General features: G+C 42.9%; 1 protein-coding gene across 1 annotated transcript in view; it reads left to right on the forward strand.

Moving 5' to 3' along the window:
- The first annotated feature begins 294 nt into the window (after positions 1-294).
- Positions 295-17,860, forward strand: part of unc119b (unc-119 homolog b (C. elegans)) — a 41,527-nt gene continuing 23,961 nt past the window's right edge. Inside the window, exon 1 of the mRNA XM_063202144.1 lies at positions 295-596. Coding sequence (XP_063058214.1) covers positions 302-596 — 295 coding nt within the window. The 5' untranslated portion in view covers positions 295-301. The remainder of the gene's footprint in view (positions 597-17,860) is intronic.

Genomic DNA, 17,860 nt, shown 5'->3' on the forward strand with positions numbered 1-17,860 from the left:
GAGTGGTTGGTAGCCTACGATACACGCCGTGCGTAAAGGTGACTGCTCGAGTCTCAAGAACCACCAGAGCTTGGCTGCTCTGCTCTGCTCTCCTCTGCTCCGACTGGCATAGGTGGTGGGAGGACCGTCGTGCGCCTGGCTGACTGTGTTGATGCCGAGTCAGAGAGCAGGGATAGCTCGACGAGAAGAAGGGATTTAAATTAAGAACTAAAAGGGCCAACTGTTCAACAAGGGGTGAGAGAGGGTGACTTGTTCAGTGTCTTGCTCGACCAGGAGGTGGGGGAGGAGGGGAAGACGGATAATGAGCTATTCTTGTACTAACACAGGCAAGAGCCAGGACCCATCAAGCGCTAAGAAGTCCGGTGGTAATAAGCAAGGCAATTGCGGCGGTAGTAGCGGCGAAGCCAGCAGCAGCAACAGCCACAATAACCGCGCTAGCCAGGCGACCGCGAACCCCATTCCAGCCGAGGCGATGAAAGTCAAGGTGGGCTGCAACACGGCAGACGTCGGGGTACCGGTCACCACGGAGGAGGAATTGCTGGCAAATACGATAATTACGCCCGAGGATGTACTGGGTTTACAGAAGATCACTCAAAGTAAGTCAAATGCACGTTAGTGGAGATTGAATTCAATATGTACAATGTCGCCCACTGACTCCATGCAATCGCGCCATGCCAATTGTTGCCGTTTTTGATGATGCCAAGGGCGACATTATTGAGCGCATCGTTGATGGCAGACAAATTGTGTTTATCTTTAACAAACGATTTACCTGTGAGCCTGTGTGAGGCAGGCAAATCATAATTTGCAGGTATCTGTAACAGCTCTTTCAATTAGGCTACCATGAAGTTACTCACACATCTAATAGGCTACATAAAACACAACATCCTCATAGTGATATGGTGGTGACACATTGTCCCCAGTCACAAACTGCTCCAAGTAAAAAATACCTCTACAGTGGCTCAGTGGGGATGGTTGAATTGTATCAACAAGAACAATATTGTGTTCCACCACTATTATCATATTAGGACTGTCTTTCATACAATAAAACACAAACCCCTGTGCTGGAAGTTCAAAGTAAGGCAAGTCAGTGAGAATGTGAAGAAATAAAAATGTAGGGCTTTGTATTTGACCTCTGCGAGGATGGAGTAGAATAGAACTTAGTTCTGGAGATGGTGAGCCAATGTCACCCAGGCAAGGAGAGTAGAGCCTGAATGAAATGAAACTGCCCATTGACAGATTATTTCTGTGGGGCTCACCAAGCCGTGGAATGTGCCAATAGTCTACTTATGATGCCGGGGAGTGGACGGGGTGACATGAGGGGAGAGCATAGCATGCCCAAGCTGAACACCAGCGCAATGAGATTAGGCCAGCCTTGGCCTTGCCCATGTAGCACATACACAGTAAAAGAAAAAATAACATACAAAGCATCCATTGCACATGTCCATGTTGGAACCCTCATTATAACAGATCCTCTGTTAGAACCTTATTGTTTACAACCGGGTACTGGCCATATCTTAATCAATTACTCAAACTCTCGGTGATGTCATAGCAATATTACAACCTAGTTAAGCGTCTACAGCAAATAGTGAATGGAAACACCGGCGATGCCACCTGCATAACATGGCTGCATGTCCTAGATATGAGTCTGTAGTTTGTTTTCACCTGTGCTCCTCATATAGCCATGCACACACACACAGTGGCAGATCTAGCCATTTTGGGGCCCTAGGCAAAATATAAACATTGGGCCCTCAATAGTCATTACATAGACATACAATTCTGTGTTTTTGTGCTATTTTAGAGTTTTGTCTCTCATCTTCGATTACTTAACATGAGTGACAAATTAAGATTAAAGGGATATGCCACTATTTTGGGGCTTAATACAGTTAAAATCGTTGGCTGGGGTTTATAAAGGTGGTAAAGTGTCTTATTTTTCATGTTAATCGTTGTCTTGCTGTAAGACAAGTTAAAAGAGGGAATATGTCGCTAAGCTAGTGAAAGTCAATGTATCCGTGTAGCATGCTACAATGCTACATGGATACATTGACTTTCACTAGCTTAGCGACATATTCCCTCTTTTAACTTGTCTTAAAGCAAGACACTTAAGACAATAAGACACTTTACCACCTTTATAAACTCCAGCCAACGATTTTAACTGTATTAAGCCCCAAAATAGTGGCATACCCCTTTAAGCCTTTTTCCCCCCATGACTGGTGTCACAGTTGGGTCCCCTATGGAGGACAGATTTGGTCGGGACTGGGGGCCCTAGGCAGTTGCCTAGGCTTGGCTAATGGAAAGTCCGCCTCTGCACACACACTAGTGCTGCTGGAGGTCAGAGATAAGCTGCTTCGTTACCGCGCACCGCTACCCCTTAAGGACACGTTAGGTAACAAGTGGCAAGTGGGCAGTATACCTATAGGCCTGCAACTGTATTTATAGTCATACATAATGACTTACACAACAAGAGCCAGTCGGCGTGGAGTCACTCCTCGCTGTGAAAGGTTGTCTTGCAATGCACACGTCCTCAGGATGTGGGGGCTTAATTGGTCATCCTCATTACTAAGTATGCAGTGCTACTCTGTATCACATGCCCTTGCAGAAGCCTCATCTCAGTGCCATGTAACGTGTCTGTTGTTCAGACTGTAAATGGTAAATGGACTGCATTTATAGAGCGCCTTTCCACTCCTTCGAGCACTCAAAGCGTTTTACATTGTATGCCTCACATTCACCTGGTATTCACACTCACATTCACACACTGGTGGCAATTGGCTTCCACGCAGGGTACCACCCTGCCACCAGGAGCAACTTGGGGTTAAGTATCTTGTTCAAGGACACATCGATGGGGTCAGATCAGGCAGAGCGAGGCTCGAACCTGCAACCTTCTGGATGTCGAACGGATCTACCATCTGAGCCACCACCGCCCCACCGACTGCTCTGAATGTATACACTTCAGAGGATGTTGGGAGCAGTCGTGGCCAAATGGTTTAGGCAGTTGGTGTTTTGATGAGAGAGCTGCAGGTTTTGAATCCCACCCTCACCTCTCTGCCTACACCTCCATCCATGGCTGAGGGCATCTTGCTCACCATGCCATTTACCAATACCTCGAACATACCTAGCTGTACGTAAGTGTCTTTGTATAAAGGAACACTGTGGATCGCTGTATTAGTTGTTGAAAAGACTTGACTACCATAGTACTAAAGATTGTCTACGCTCCCTTTCCACCCTCCCTCCTACTACACTACTACGGCATTACACAGTGCCTTTAGTAATAGTACATAACAACTTGTTCATTGTCATTCTGCAGATTGGCCCATTGACGGGCCTATTCACTCTTTACTGACAACACTCGGCTACAACATTGCTATGACCATATAAGCAGTCTGTGGTAACTGATTAAGACTTGGTCAGTGCCATTTTGGTCACAATAAGGTTTTAACAGAGGCTCTGTGTTAAAGGGGTTAGCAGGCTGAGGCAAATTATGTTCCAATGATGAATTGCATAACAACCAACAAACGTAACCAACACCCTGCTTGGATAAAAGCGCCAGCCAAATGCAATGTAAGTGTTCCGATGATGACTTACACAACAGCCAGCATGGAGCCCTTAGTTGTTCAGTTCTGTTTCTTGTATATCTCCTTATTAGGACACAGGGACGTAATTGGTGGGCATCATTATGTGGCACTGTAGCATGCCCTTCGGAAGTCATCTCTGTGGCGTGTACTGTAAGGTGTCTGTTCAGGGCGTACATTGATAATGTCCCAATGATCCTGGGAGATCTTGTCTGTTATGCATCCTCATTAGATTCTCACACTGTCAATTGTGTAGTGTTATTTCAACACTTTAAGGAGGGTCATTTCGACATGCTTGGTGCAGCCCCTCATCTCTTAAGTGTTGTAGTATCACATGCTCATTAGGTGAGTGCCATCCATTCATACGTTCCTTAGCACGCCCCCTGGTTTAGCTACAGATCCCCGGCTATGATGACTGTATGTGGCCCGCCGTGTGACAGAACAGACTAATGAGGAGTGAGGAGTGGGAAAACATACAGTAGGTATTAAGGATAGACCGATATATATATATCGGTATCGGTATCGGTATCGGGCCGATATTTGCATTTTTTAAGTGTATCGTATCGGCCGATATGCAATATTTATTATTGTATGTCATTCGGGTTTTTTTTAGAAGCACCAAGACACTTTATTTTTTTATTACTTGATTGTTAGACATTACCTGATTGTTATATGAATATTTGTCATTTTTTAGCCTTTTTTTTTTAACCCATATCGACCCAAATATCGGGTATCGGCCAAGGGTGATGAAAAAAAATCAGTATCGCATCGGCCATTAAAAAACCTGTATCGGTCGACCCCTAGTAGGTATGCTAGCAAAGGACTGACCAATGGCCTAGTTGGATATGCTGCTCAGTTGTAGCCTACAGAATATTATATATTTGGTTACTTGCACACACACACACACACACACACACACACACACACACACACACACACACACACACACACACACACACACACACACACACACACACACACACACACACACAGACTGTGCAGGGAAAAGGAAACCTAGACTTCTTATCTCTATAAGTTTTGTGCAGTGGAAAGATGCACAAATCCTGTTGGGGATCTGAAATGATTACACTTCTCTCAGTTGAGCTCTTTTCAGCACTACAGTACAGTAAGCATTCATTTCATTACTATGCAACAGGTAACAGAAATCTTTATTCCAACGATTCCAGCTAGATAACATGCTATCTAGATAAGAAACCAAGTTAGATTGCCCTTCACAGTATGACACTTGTAAACCACATTCAAAAAACGTATATACTGTACATGTCCATGCATATACATTAGAGTAGACACATATTATGCGTATCAGTGCACCATTGGTGATAAGATTGGTCATGGGATAGATTTCAATGTATTTGTATGAGCTTTGGTCAGTATTGGATAAAGATAATATCTATTCCTTCTTTATCCAAAACAAGTACTTTTTGGACAGCAGCGTTATGTGGACTTACTGTACACCTGAGCGGGAAAATACTGATGCCTGCTTTTTTTCTCCACAGTTTTTTGTCATTTTCCACTGCAAGTATAGCATGTTTTAACACTTTTCAGCACCAAAAATAATGGCATCAACAAACAACAAAACAACACAACAAGGCTTTGATGTAACGATTTGATCCCTTTGACTTCTAGAGGAGGGAGCTTACATGCTTCGCTTCCAAAAATGCTTGTTGTGTCTGCTGGTTTAGCACTGTGGAAATGTAATGACCAGCATATTATAGAGAACACAGGTTACATAGGGCATGGGTGATACAGAAATAGAGACATAAATACAGAAATGCATAAATAAATAAATATATTGCAAAAATAGACTAATGTACAAAAGCACATTTGTTCAGACAGAGGCTGTAGTTTCCCTATCTTTATACTTAGATGTACAGTATGTATGTAACTTGGAGAGTTTCACATTGATGAAGTTATTCTTCAGGCCACTGTGTACTGTGATAACAGGTCTAAAGCATGCACGTTCACTTCAAATAGTAGCAGTGTAATACACCAATAATGAGCACTCATATTTTTATTATTAGTTAGCATCATAAATAGTAGTGGTGTGGATCGGCACTGCCCTCACGATCCGATTCGATCACGATTCGGGAGGTAGTAGATCCGATTCGATTCGATTCTATTAGATCCAATCCGATTCGATTCAATTCTACAATGCATTGCAATGCATTACATTTCTACTGAACGCAAAGCAAATGTTCAGCCATGATGAGGAAATACAAGTAGTCAGATACTGAGCATCAATTTATCGTCTGTTTTCTGTATCAGTCTGTATCAGTCTTACAATGTTTTGAAGTGTTTTAATTTAATTTAACATTCATTTGCTCCCGAAATATCCATGGAAGTTATTGAAACTTAAAAAAATTGCCGGATTGATTCTGGAACTTGCCGGATCTGGATCTGGATCGTCCATGCCCCGGATCGATTCGGATCGCCGAATCGATCATTGTTGACACCACTAATAAATAGTTATCAATAGTGTAATGAACAATATTTTTAAAGCAATATTGAGCTGTCTATGGTGTTCTATGGCTGATATATGACCAAATCATTCCCATGGCTTCAGGTGGTAGGTGACCTACTCCCCGTGTTGGTGTGACTCTTGCCATGGTTACTGGTGGCCCTTGGGGGGCTTATGTGTGGAGCCCTCCTCCCCTTTGTCCCCTCTCCTGGGGCTCTCTGGAAATCCGAGAAGTGATGCACACATAGTTGATAAGCTTCCTATGCTATTGTACCTTTCACTTGCTTTTTCTCACTACCTGTATCACATGCTTCTTTACCCAATTTTCTGGCCTGACAAAGGCGCCGCTAAATACGTGAATGAAACAGTTACTGGACTACAGTAGAAATACTTTGATGGTATTGTGGGTATTTCGGGTATGTCATGTCCATATCTTAATTCAGCATATTATGTCATACATTTGTATAATGCAGTTGTTCTAATGTTGATGTAGGCCTATTCAGTGTAAGTAGCAAAAGAATAACTGGATAATGAGCCAATTAGTTATTCAACAGTGTCCTGTGTGTTTCACCATGTATAGTTAGTTACTGTATATATATATATAAATATATATATAAATATATATTTCCTTTGCCAAAATAGTTAACTGTATATATATGAGTGATTCTACGATTCCCCTACGCTTTTGGCAAAAGCAAAATGTCAATTATCAGTATTTTTTTTCAACTAAATGACCTAGATGTTTACATAGTGTATATATTTAAGTTTCCAAACAAACAAATTGCCAAGCTTAATCTTAAATCATTTGATAAATACTCTAATGAAAGCGAACATTTGCTTAATTATTTTGTCAACAGTGTTATGGACAAATACTATGTCATTTCAAACATATATAAAAAATACTACAGAGTTGAAACAATATATGTTTGAAAGTGCTTATGTCCCTTAGCAGTAATGTTGTCTTTAATCTGTGCAACTGATATAGAAAATGTGATTGTTGAGCTTCATAAGTAGGATTTTATGAGTCACTGTGATACAGACTGACACATTTTTCATCATAAATCCCTGTAACGTCTGATTTGAATATAGTCACCCTCCTTACACAAGACTTCCTTCTCCAGAGATAATCCCTAGTGTATGTTCATAGGATTTTTCCAACACATAAGGGATCAATAGCGCAAAAACACTTTCAAAACAGTCAACGGTGTTACTCAACGGTGTTACGGTCAACAGTGCAGGGGAACAAGTCGGCACTTTTTTAGGAGAAAAAACAGAGCAGACAAACCCATCTCCCTAGAACACAAATTATTTAGTTTGTTTGTCTGTCAATATGGATATAAATTGGCAAAAACATACTCCTCCTCAACTGTCATCAGTGTTGCCAGATTGGGCTGGTTCCCGCCCAATTGGGCTGCTTAGGATGGCCGGGTGCGGGTAAAAATGGCATCTATCAGAAAAACCTTCCCACTGCCATATAAATCAATAGAATTGGGCGGGTTTTTAGGGCGGATTTTGATCACTTTTTGGCCTGGAAATCATCAGCCTCATCTGGCAACCCTGACTGTCATACTTAATTGTAACACCATTGACGGTAACACCGTTGACATTTCAGCCATTTTTATGGTGTTGTGCTAACTGAGGACCTCAGAAGTTCCACCACAACACCTTAATCAATTCATGTATCTGTATGCTTTATCTGTGTTTTTCTACATGTGATTTCTAATTCAGATTCTTATGAATATGTTGATAACACCGTTGACAGGCAATTTTCCCGCTATGAGAACATGAAAAAGAATGGATTATATTATGGAAGGATGGAGCTCAATATTTACCAAAAAGTCTTCCCGTATCCTGCCAAAGAGGTTATGACATCACGTGATGTTATTCGTATGGCCTAAGACCAAACCATTACTGATTTATGGAGGAGGTTTCAGACCGTGACACCGTTAACACAGTTTTCGTGGACAAACACAAAATGGCAAATTTCATGTATAATGGAAAGGACAGTGGTCTTTCTGACAGTTTTGTCATATTGTGATGATTACTGTGAATCAACATTTGCAATCATCTTGGGCAAAACAAGTTTCTTTACATGCTAATATGAAGACTGAATCTGACATTTGGAAAACAGGACGGCATGAAAACGCCCAAAACCAGTATTAAATATTCATTCTTGCTGAGGGAAATAATGCTATGTCTACACTTTCTGTATTATATGAAAGATAAATGTTTTCTAATGTCCAAAACATCATTGGATGCAGTTAATAGTTAGTGGAATTGCCAAATAAAATCCACGGACTTAAAAGTGTAGGCGAATTAGAGAATCACTCATATATATATTATAATGTAAACTATTTTGGCACAGAAATACTGTACAAAAAGGTAATGTCTTAAGAATTTTTGGAGCACAATTTTTCACCGCAGGTCAAGTCGATCTACCAATCACTCGTTCAACATGAGTCTAGAAACGCAGACCACACAGAAGTGATGCTGTATTCCTGTCATAGTAGACAGGTACACTGCAGAAGAGAGAGAGAGAGAGAGAGAGAGAGAGAGAGAGAGAGAGAGAGAGAGAGAGAGAGAGAGAGAGAGAGCGTGCGTGCGTGCGTGCGTGCGTGCGTGCGTGCGTGCGTGTGTGATGGCTCCTCGGGGTCTTCTAGATCACTGATGCATGCCCGTTTTCATGCTCTTCCTTTTTGACTCTGAGCTAATCCAATGCATGTGTTTGCTGGTGTAAATGATTTTACCACAAGTGCACAACACCAAAACATTTAAACAAATATTTTTTTACTTACAGTGTTCTTTTATCCTGCATATTCTCCTTCTTTCTTTGTCTGTTTCTGTCTCTGTCCCTGCGTTGACTCACATATGATTCACATATGAACTGCCATCCCATTAGTGTGTTGTCTCGATACCAAATGTGCCGGTACCAACATGTATTGTGAATACTTTTCGATACTTTTCTATACTTTTTCAAATGAAAGGAGTGTAGCATAACAGGGCATTGCCAATAAGCAGAGAGAGTCAGATGGGGCCAGCATTGCACATTCACTAAGAGAGGTCCATATCAGAAGAAGGAACAGCATCATTTTACATCTCCCATCTCCACCTTGCTGCTCTGTTTGGCCCATTTAAAGCCAAGTTATCCAGGTCCAGATTTAGCAAGTGTGTGTGTGTGTGTGTGTGTGTGTGTGTGTGTGTCTGTGTCTGTGTCTGTGTCTGTGTGTGTCTGTGTGTGTCTGTGTGTGTGAATGTGAGGTGGGGGGTAAACACATAGGAATAGGTATTTAGGACGATTCTGATAGGGCCTGACACAATAATGCCAAACCTGTTATCTTTCATAAGGCCCGAGATTTACAATGGTGTCCCTGCTTAGAGTTACAACAGAAAACAGGGCCACTCTCCTTAATGTAATGTAGCATTGTTTTTGTTGTTGGTTTAAAGTTCCTCTCATAAAGATTGATATTGACTTTTGATTGTGCATGATCATTATGAATTAAACAAATACGTCATCATGAAGATTACAAACACAGTTTTAACGTACTCTACACAGCTCTACAGATATTTCCTTTGCATTTTCTATAAAACCTTTTACTTGTTCTCAGAATAATGTCAAAGAACTAGGAAAGATAATCTAATCTCCTTTTACTTGTTCTTGAAGTCAACAAACCGGGGGGCAATCGCTATTCTGACATAGCGGTATTCCGACATGCCGCTATTCCAACACTTTTCATCCCCAGGGTAAGGGTTAGGGTTAAGGTTAAGGTTAGGGATGTCGGAATAGCGGCATGTAGGAATAGCGGCGGACGGTGAAAAACGTGTCGGTATTCCGACAATAGACATTAACGTCGGAATAGCGACATGTCGGAATAGCGCCACGTAACCCAACAAACCACAGGGTGGGGAAACAGGTCACTGCATACTTGGGATCAGCAAAACTTAAGGGAAAAAATGAATGAGATTTGACTTTTATCCAGAATTATGCCAAGCAACCACAAGCGTATGGTCTATAGAACAGGTCATCATTGCACACGTAGGTAGTAAAAACAAAATGTCATCAGCTTCTCGTTAAAATTGAGTTGTTTATTGCTAACCGTGATTAATAATCGTGATTTCAGTTTTGATCCAAATCATTGTAATTATATATTTTTCCATAATTGTGCAGCCCTAATGAGCGCACTGCAGGGGGTATGCGGAAAACCCATAATGAAATCATGATAATTCTTTGATAAGAAAATCAACAAATCATAATCATAAATGAATGAAGCATAGTCACAATGGAATAGAAAAAGAGATATAGAGGGGGTATTCATGGTATGACAAAACAAGGCTTAGGGAGTACATGAGACAAAAAAAAAACATTTGGACACACTGATGTAAGAGACCATCCAAATTCTTCTGTTCCACCATACTTCACGAAATCACAGGCCCCAAATGCTATCTGAGTTCATTTTAGTGATTGTCCAGAAGCCGAAAAGCAATAGCATGTCATTGACTGGGTCATTATAGGGTGATACTCTGTGGTCAATAGGGAAGCCATTGTGTATGGAGCTATCTCTACTCTTCTCTGCTCTACGCCTATTAGGGATGCTGCGGTTTGGTCTGTTGTTGTTGATGATGATGTTGTTGTTGTTGTAGTTGTTGTTGTTGTTGGTGGTGGTGTGTGTGTGTGTATGTGTGTGTGTCTGTGTGTGTGTGTGTGTGTGTGTGTGTGTGTGTGTGTGTGTGTGCGTGCGTGCGTGCGTGCGTGCGTGCGTGCGTGCGTGCGTGCGTGCGTGCGTGCGTGCGTGCGTGCGTGTGTGTGTGTGTGTGTCTGTGTCTGTGTCTGTGTCTGTGTCTGTGTCTGTGTCTGTGTGTGCACTGTGGGCTGAAGAGAGACAGAGGCAGAAGGAGAGACAAAATTGTGCGTGTGAGTGATTGAGTGAGATGGCCTGAGAGTGGGGGAGAGAGAGAGCAATGTGTGCGTGTGTTAGTTTATGCATGTGCGTGTGTGTGTGTGTGTGTGTGTGTGTGTGTGTGTGTGTGTGTGTGTGTGTGTGTGTGTGTGTGGTGTGCGTGTGCGTGTGCGTGTGCATGTGCGTGTTTATATGTCTGTATGTGTGTTTCTGCCGGCTTATTTGCAGTCAAGTCGCCCAAGGGGACTCGTGCTGGATGCTGGATGCCGGTTGGGCTCGGCGTTATTGATAACAAAACGCTGCAATAATAGCCCCACTTCAGAGCTGAAGCTGCCCTTAATCCCCTCTCTGCAGAAACTTATTAGCCCGTCTGATGCACTACACAGCACAACACAACAGCATCACATCTAACAAATAGTAGGCTTTCTCCTCCTATCTCTCTCTCTCTCTCTGTCTGTCTGTCTGTCTCTCTCTCTCTCTCTCTCTCTCTCTCTGTGTCTCTCTGTCTCTCTGTCTCTCTCTCTCTCTCTCTCTCTCTCTCTCTCTCTCTCTCTCTCTCTCTCTCTCTGTCTCTCTCTCTCTCTCTCTCTCTCTCTCTCTCTGTCTCTCTCTCTCTCTCTCTCTCTCTCTCTCTCTCTCTCTCTCTCTTTCTCTCTCTCTCTCTCTCCAGTCTCCAGTTCTTATTGCCCTTGCTAGCTCTCTCTCTCTGTCTCTCTCTCTGTCTCTCTCTCTGTCTCTCTCTCTCTCTCTCTGAGTACTGAATGTGTGGAGCCACTGGTGTGTCCCATTTACTTTGCTGTCCATGTGAAGCAGAGAAATGGACCAGTGACTTTTCCCTCCGTCCTGAAAACACACTACTGAAAACTCGTATCTTTCCTCTAGACTCTTTCTCTTCCGCCACTCCCGTCTCTCCTACTACTTCTATTCCCTTTTCACTCTCTGTCATAGACCTCATAGAGTGCATTAATCATTCATTGTGAATGAGTATAGTGTAAGTTGTATGTGTGAATAGTGACAGCCATTCTATTCTATCTTTTCTGTGTGTCTGTCTCTGTCAATCTCTCTTTCTCTGTCTCTGTCTCTGTCTCTGTCTCTGTCTCTCTCCCTCTCTCGCTCTCTCTCTCTCTCTCTCTCTCTCTCTCTCTCTGTCTAACACATACATGAGTACACACACACACACACACACACACACACACACACACACACACACACACACACACACACACACACACACACACACACACACACACACACACACACACACACACTGTGGTGGTAACTTCTCTTAGCTCCTGGCTGCTACAGAGGTCCAGACCTGTCCATCTCTTCCCATCTCCCCTTTTGGCTGTTCCTGTCCCCCGTGATAAGGTGGCTTTGGTCCCATGAAACAGCACTAAACCGGATTAGAGGTGAAAACTGAGAAATACATTTAAGTTTGCTTTGCTGTTCTCTATGTGCTAAAACAGTGTTTGTGATAGAGCATTTCTATAGTTCTAACTTATTATAGTTGATTCACCTTTCAACATGTTGGGAGAGCAAAGGCGAAACTGCATGGTATTGCTTGAACTCCCCTTTGCATTTGACCCATTGAAGCCTAAGGCACCTGCAAAAAAAATAATAATAATTAAACGCCAGCTGAATGCCCAAGGCCTTTTTGGGAAAAGTTACCCTCAGCCTATAAAAACAAAGCAAAGAATAATGTGCAGATTTCATATTTGAAAAAGCAAAATGTGTATTTCACAGTATGTAACAAGTTAGGTGTAAAGCTGGTCACTTTATGTCAAACCAGTGACACTTGGCTCACAAGATGAATGATGGGTTTCAGTTATCAGCACCAGAAATTCTCCATGAACAGCTTACAGCAAACACGTCAAAAATGCAGCAAGTCCAGCGCAGAAGCTATCAAAATAGGCTAATATAGTGAACCACTAGGAATTCCCCATCAAAGGCTTATATAATGTTCTAATTCAGCAAGTTTAGTGTATCAAAACAAAGGGCACTAAATCAGTCCGTTAAGTCTGAAGAGCCCACCGTTTCAAAACGTTCAATTGGTAAAAGAAAGAAAAAAAAAACGGTAGCAAGTGTCTAGACCTTTCCCCTTTATTTTCATACTAAATCAGTCAGCCACATGCACTAGGGTGCTGGAACTTGTGGTGTCAGCTGAGCGGCAAATAGAAGTGACGGTCATCAGTGCGTAGCCTGAGGCTAACAGATCTGCCTTGACGGACGGACGAACTGACTGTACGGCTTCCAAGTGCTTCGGCGTCTTGTGTGTATGTGTGAGTCGTGGTCAGTGTGATTCACTGACTGTCGTGAGCAGGGTCGGTGACAGCTTTCACTGGGCCCGGGACAAAGTCATCTGAAAGCCCCTCATTACTTTACATGCAATGTAATGAGAACCCAATTCAGGGCCCCTTTATTTCCCTGGTCCCTGGGCCCTCGCTGGACAGCTGACCTCTTTGTCCACCACTCCTGCCACCTTCTCTGGTGCTGAGTGTATCACTGTTGTGTGTGTGTGTGTGTGTGTGTGTGTGTGTGTGTGTGTGTGTGTGTGTGTGTGTGTGTGTGTGTGTGTTTGTTTGTTTGTTTGTGTGTGTGTGTGTGTGTGTGTGTGTGTGTGTGTGTGTGTGTGTGTGTGTGTTAGGCATGGTACGGTTTGCGTTGCAAACCGAGACCGTACGGTTTGCATGTCACGGAACGGGGTAGTGGGCAACCGCACGGTGCCCACGGTTTAAAAAAAAAATAAAAAATAGAGTGACCACCGGCGGACGACGCTATTAAAATCCTACTACTTTTACAAGCATAAAACACAGACTACGAAGGATATTGGGTGTGGAAAGACTGATTTCTATCAGCCAACTGAAAGACATAATGTAACAGCATGCGCCAGCTGACTAGGCTACAGTAGCCCACAAGCAAGTGCAGGTTGGTCAGCAGCGTCACCCTCTCCCCCGTCTCTCTCCACGTTAGCGCAAGTGACTGTTCCCAGCCTTTATGCTGACCATTTTAAATTAAATGAACATGAATTTACAAACAATGACAGATTAGCAGAACAAAGTAGACTATGACTTACGTTACAGTAGCCTAGTGTAGGCTATATCCACGTGGCATTGAATGGGGATTCCGGACGGCAAAATGCGAGATAATTGAACATATCCATCAGATTCACTGTGCTGTCCTTAACTGCAATCAACTGTAGGCCTAATTATATGTAGCTAGTTAAACTCTGATGGACGGAAGGGGACTTTGTGCTGTTGCCTAGTTAACATTGATGTTTAACACTATAACAAAAATAAAATTTGACTGTTTTAAAAGGCTCAGCTTCACAGGAGTTTTGTGAAACATTCTTGTGCATACACTTCTAAAAAAACGATCTTTTAAAATTATTTGTTACCTTAACTTTCACATTTTAACATAACATAACCCTATCACTTGTTCACTTAAAATTGAATTTGACTTCTGATTTTACTTCTATGCTTCTCACGGCCGGCAGTTTCATGATAGGAAGCTGATTCATAAGCGCAAAACTCGCAGAAAGCGGTATCAAAATAAAAGTCCAATTCGTTCTCAGTGTGTCATTAACCAAAATAGTCATACTACACTGACCTAATGGTCCCATTACCTACAGGAGTGTAGCTGTTTTATTTTTACACGTCAAATGTGTTATAGCATGTAATATTTGAATATTTGTCAACTTAAAAGTTAGGACTTAGTTCTCCCTTTTTGTGAAATAAATGGAAGCATGTTAAAATCATTGATATCTTTCCTCTTTCAGTTGGGTTAAATGAAGTCAAATTCAACATACCCATGATAAGCTTACATTTTCATTCAAATTTTTATATAATACATTTTATTTAAAAAAAAAAAAAAAAAACAGAACCGTACAAAACCGAAAACCGTGACCTTGAAACCGTGATATGGACCGAACCGTGACATTTGTGAACCGTACCACCCCTAGTGTGTGTGTGTGTGTGTGTCGTTGTGTGAGTCTAAGAGAGTCGTCATTGAGTTGTGTGAGTGAGTGATTCACCATTGTGCCATGTCTGTGGACGATAACGGCGCCCACTCTCCGTAGAGTTGCCCGCAGGCGCCCGTCCGTCGGCTGGTGCCAAACTGTCCATTACGCAACGGCGGCACGGCGCTGTATTTCCAGTGGTGCCTTCATGCTTAATTTACACTGACCCAGCTTTACCAGCCGTTAAATAAGATTGGCTTGTCAATGATCCAAGTCAGGGTGTGTGTGTGTGTGTGTGTGTGTGTGTGTGTGTGTGTGTGTGTGTGTGTGTGTGTGTGTGTTATCTTTCTGTTTCTTGGCATTCTGCAGGCTTTACTTCCTCTAAAGCTAATGCCAACCTTGTGTCCTCTGTAACTCTCAGGGGTGTGTGTGTGTGTGTGTGCGTGCGTGCGTGCGTGCGTGCGTGCGTGCGTGCGTGCGCGTGCGTGCGTCGGTGTCCTTTGAGGTAGAGTAACATTAGGCATGTTTTTCCATGCTGAAAGTAATGTAGTATCCGAAAATTGTGTCAGTCTGGTTTGTGAACTTGTAACAGATTGCAATGCACTTGTGCCTTTAATTTGCCACCATTTATGAGCTAACAGTGATCACACTAAGCATGTGGGTCACCTCTCTGTCTGCCATTCCAATTGAATCCATAGGTTTAGGCAGCCTGGAGACAAGGGTGCAAAGCTGGCTGGGGGACTCCCTCTCAAGGACAGAGTACTGCATGGGTCTACCAGGCAGGGGCGGAGCTATAGGGGGGGGCGAGCAGGGCATTTGCCCCTGGGCCCAGGCCCCTCCTTTTTTGGATGTGGGGGCCCTATTTGGACCTAGGCAGGCCGTATGTGGGGCCCTATCAATGTCTTGCCCTGGGGCCATGTATGTAATTGTTCCGCTACTGCTACCAGGCCCAGGGGCCCAAGAGCCAAGGGGGCCCTGAAGTCCAAGCCTCTTCATTTCCACTCTCATATTGCGTTGAAATCGCATTTTCAACAACTGAATTTTCAATTGCTTTCAAAAACAACTCTCTAGACCCTCACATCTGGCCAAAAACCCTGAATCGCTTTGTACACTAGCAACACCCTCTGGGTGCTGGGGGCCTTCACTATAATGTTGCCTGGCCCAGGGACCCATGCAATCATAACCTGTCCCTGCTCCCTTTTTTGTACAAATGGTGTTAAAGGGGTATGCCACTATTTTGGGGCTTAATACAGTTAAAATCGTTGGCCATGAAGGTGGTAAATTGTCTTATTTTTCATGTAAGCCGTTGTCTTGCTTTAAGACAAGTTAAAAGAGGGAGCATGTCGCTAAGCTAGTGAAAGTCAATGCGTCCGTGTAGCATGCTACATGTTACAGTGATCCATTGACTCAAAATAGTGGCATACCCCTTTAAGTGAAGTGAGGCCATTGTGGGCAAAGGCTACTGTATGAGCTGTATGTTGAACTCTCGGATTCTGTTAACCCAGGCAGGAGGGAACCCAGTGATGGGCATAGTTTGAGTACCGTATGTGGCACACAGCAATGCAGAGGTACTATGGGGTACAGTATGCATGAGATACATCAGAGTGTGTGAAGCACACACACGTAGTAGATGCCCCGCAACAAGATGGTGTGTGGAGTACTCTGATGAAGGAGAGGATTGTGCACATCCCAGGAAAAGGTGCAGGAAGAAGGCCAACTGTAGTTTTCAAAGTGAGAAGTCCGCACACTTAAAATCCTTTTTGTTGTATTTCATTATTTCATGGCAGGATTACGTTTCGACCTCAACAGTTTTCATCAGATTTTAGAAATCCTGCCATGAAATAGTAAAATACAACAAAAAGGATTTTAAGTCTGCGAACTTCTCACTTTCGAAAACTACGTGTGAACTACTCTGAGCCTCGGGCTCTTTGCTGTTGCAGCCAATGTGTACAGATTGCGCCTGAGGTGGTGGTGGACTTCTGTCCCCCTCAGCCACACTAGGATGCAAGCCTACAACTACAGCTATGAAGTTGCCACCTACTGTGTGAGACATATGAGGGACTCACCAGTTATTGGCTACAGCCTATTTCTGACTACCTTTGAAAGACTAAGATTTTTTTACGCCTTTAAGGTATGGAGTCAAAATGTGACGTGCACCTCAAAGGCACCCCCTTGTGACAGCATAACGGTTAAGGTCTAGGCCAGGGGTAGTCAAATAGTGTCCCAGGGGCCAAATGTGGCCCTCTACCAATTATGTTCGGACCGCGAGAGGCAGCCAATAGCAGTGTAGTGCAGTGCAAGTGAGTGCAGTCAAATAGCCTAATTGGAAAAAAAGTATTAGTTCCATTCTGCTTTGTTTGTCCTGCATTCGGAATCAACTTTTGGTTCCATGGCTTTTAATAAGATTTTGCATTGATAGCTAGCAATCTTCAGTTAATGAAACACGTTATAACAATAAACAATTTGCAATTGTATACATAAGTTGCGGCAGGTTGCTAAGGCAGGTTGCCCTTTTCATAAGAGAGATACCAGGAGATGTAGCAGTCAGCATATTATCAGTACATAGAAGAAAATGTATATTTTAAATTTGAATTTATTTGACATCAAATGAATTGCATTTATGTTAAATAATATCTAGTTGTAATATAGTGGACAAAAATAGAACAACTTTTTTTACCATGGCCAGCCCGCGATGCTCTTGTCAGACAAAAAATCGGCCCGCATCCAAACCTTATTGCCTACCCCTGGTCTAGGCTTAGGCCACATAGTCAACATGTGACGTGGCAGGTATGCCCTTGACACCACAGCGACAGGTGAAGCCTGATCATATGGAGCACCCCGAAATACATGTACATTATGTACTGCATACTTACTTTCTACATTTGCACATTACTGCTTTGTTTTTAGTCTGCCTCTGTTCCCCTAAACCAGGGGTGGCCAACCAGTCGGAGACCAAGAGCCACAT

The sequence above is a fragment of the Engraulis encrasicolus genome, chromosome 7, assembly GCF_034702125.1.
Source record: "Engraulis encrasicolus isolate BLACKSEA-1 chromosome 7, IST_EnEncr_1.0, whole genome shotgun sequence".
NCBI classification, from domain to species: domain Eukaryota; kingdom Metazoa; phylum Chordata; class Actinopteri; order Clupeiformes; family Engraulidae; genus Engraulis; species Engraulis encrasicolus.